General features: G+C 39.2%; 1 protein-coding gene across 1 annotated transcript in view; it reads right to left on the bottom strand.

The window, feature by feature from the left end:
* LOC18045756 (disease resistance protein RGA2) overlaps positions 1-2,278 on the bottom strand; it is a 26,498-nt gene that overhangs the window by 19,292 nt on the left and 4,928 nt on the right. Inside the window, exons 2-3 of the mRNA XM_006439091.2 lie at positions 2,039-2,242; positions 17-1,958 (exon numbers count right to left, since the gene is read on the bottom strand). Coding sequence (XP_006439154.2) covers positions 17-1,958; positions 2,039-2,242 — 2,146 coding nt within the window. The remainder of the gene's footprint in view (positions 1-16; positions 1,959-2,038; positions 2,243-2,278) is intronic.

The following is a 2,278-nucleotide window of genomic DNA, read 5'->3' as shown; positions in this document are numbered from 1 at the left end:
TCTAAATTCCAGCAACTAGAAATTGACAAACAACGAAGAGAACCCAAGCTCCTTATTCCACTCTCTTGCAAAGACTTCTGTTTTGTGGTTAGCGCTAACAATCTGAGATTGACAAGGTACCTTATGTCTTTAGGCAACTCTTCTAGCTCCAAACATCCAGCAAGATTCAGTGTTTGTAAACTCTGTAGCTCGCAAATGGATTTTGGAAGTTTCTTGATTTTATAATTTTTCGACAGATCAAGATATCTCGTGTGCTTCAAATTACCCATCTCTCTTGGACAAACCTCAATAGCAGAGCCACTTAAATCTAGCACTCTTAGGAACTGCGACTTTGAGATGCATGATTCAATAAATGATTGGCTTGTCTTCTCATCATCATCAGTTGAAAAGAAAATGGTTCTAACACGACCTAGATCAGATAAAAGGCTTGAAAAGTCATTTCTTGACGCATTAGCAGCAACAAATGACAAATGGCGGACTTTTTTGGGAATAAATTGACAATCAGAGTTCACTACTAGGAATTCATCTTTAGCCACTAGCAGGGCAAGATCATGCATAAGGTCGTGCATTTTGAAAGAGAACGTCTCCATTCCTAACATCCCAAAACTCAAATCTTGGAAGAAAAATCTTGATAGTAATTCCTTCAAGTATCGCATACCAATATCATCTAACTCTTCTTTCTTATTATGCGATTGGAGAAGACCATGAGCCATCCAAAATTGAACCAAAGAATCACCATAAAATTGATAACCCTTCGGAAAGATTGAACAATAAGCAACACATTGTTTCAGGTGAGGTGGCAATTGATCGTAGCTTAACCTCAGAGCACGTAAAATGCCAGTGTCCATTTGCTCTAACTGCCATATCTCAATATCCCTCACATATTCCCAATTACGTTTATCTGTTTTGCCACATAATAGACTTCCTAGTGCTCTGACTGCCAGAGGAATTCCCCCACATTTCTTCACAATTTCTTCCCCGATTTTTATGAGGTTTGGATGTTTATCTCGCTCTTCTTTAAATGCATATTTCATAAACAAAGACAAGCAATCCTCGAATGGTAGACCTTGTAAGTTGTAGCCAGTAGTACCTCCCCTCGTGCCCATGATTGAAGCAACCTTCCTGCTACGTGTGGTTACCAAAATTTTGCTTCCGTTAGCACCTCCCAACAATAAGCTTTTTAATTTACGCCATGCTTCAGGATCTTCGTTCCATACATCATCCATAACAAGCAAGTATCTCTTACTATTCAAATGATCTCGCAAGATTCGTTGCAATTGTTGTGTATTCAAGTCACCTAGGAACACACACTTTCTCATAATTTGTACAATGATCGACTCCATAATCTCTCTCATAATTTGTCTCCCACCAAAATCCTCAAAAACACGCATCCAGATTTTCAACTCAAAATGCTCTTCTACCCTTTGGTCATTGAACACCAACTGTGCAAGAGCAGTTTTGCCCAGACCTCCAATTCCCACAATAGGAATAACAGACAGAGTTTCACTTTCGCCAGAACTTGCTTGCATCAATAGTTCAATAATCTTTTCTCTATCTTTATCTCTTCCAATAATATCTGATGAAAGCACAAAGGAGTGAGTGGATTCCCTTTCTTTGTGCACAACTCGCCGATGATCGTCAAGTCGTTCAATGAGATTAAACTCACCCCTCAATTTTGCAATCTCATCAAACCTCTCTCGAATTTTCTTGATTTGATGACCCATTCTAAAACGAAAAGCTATCGGATTTGAGCATCCAAAAAAGTTACGAAACTTTCTTCCGATGCTTCTTTGCTTCATGACTTGCCTTCGTAGATCTTCCACCTCAAATTCATCCAACACATCTTCTGCATCATAACAAGCATCCTTAAGTTTTCCCAGCCAATCGCTTAACCGGTGATTATGGATTTGCTTTTCCTCAGCATCCAAAACCACACTTTTGACAGTGGTTAACGTCTCCTTTAACAGATGCCATTAAGGTATTAATCTAGGTAAATGAATTAACCATAAAACCTGATGAATCTGCCTTGGCAATTCACCACTCCATGACCTATAAAGTCCAAACCCATATGTTCTCTATGAGCAGCTCTGGAAAACCTATTACTAGATTCCTTGCTGGTGATGGCAGAGTCTTTCAGCCCAGGACTTATAGGCAAAATCAACTCATTTTTCCACCACAATGGATCAATGAGTATGAAAGAAACAACAGGCCTCAGACGAAATAAGTCCTGGGCTGAAAGACTCTGTCATCACTAACAAGGAATCATATGTATATGTAT

The sequence above is a fragment of the Citrus clementina genome, unplaced genomic scaffold, assembly GCF_000493195.1.
Source record: "Citrus clementina cultivar Clemenules unplaced genomic scaffold, Citrus_clementina_v1.0 scaffold_32, whole genome shotgun sequence".
In the NCBI taxonomy this organism is placed as follows: domain Eukaryota; kingdom Viridiplantae; phylum Streptophyta; class Magnoliopsida; order Sapindales; family Rutaceae; genus Citrus; species Citrus x clementina.
This window is presented reverse-complemented; position numbering and strand designations above follow the sequence as displayed.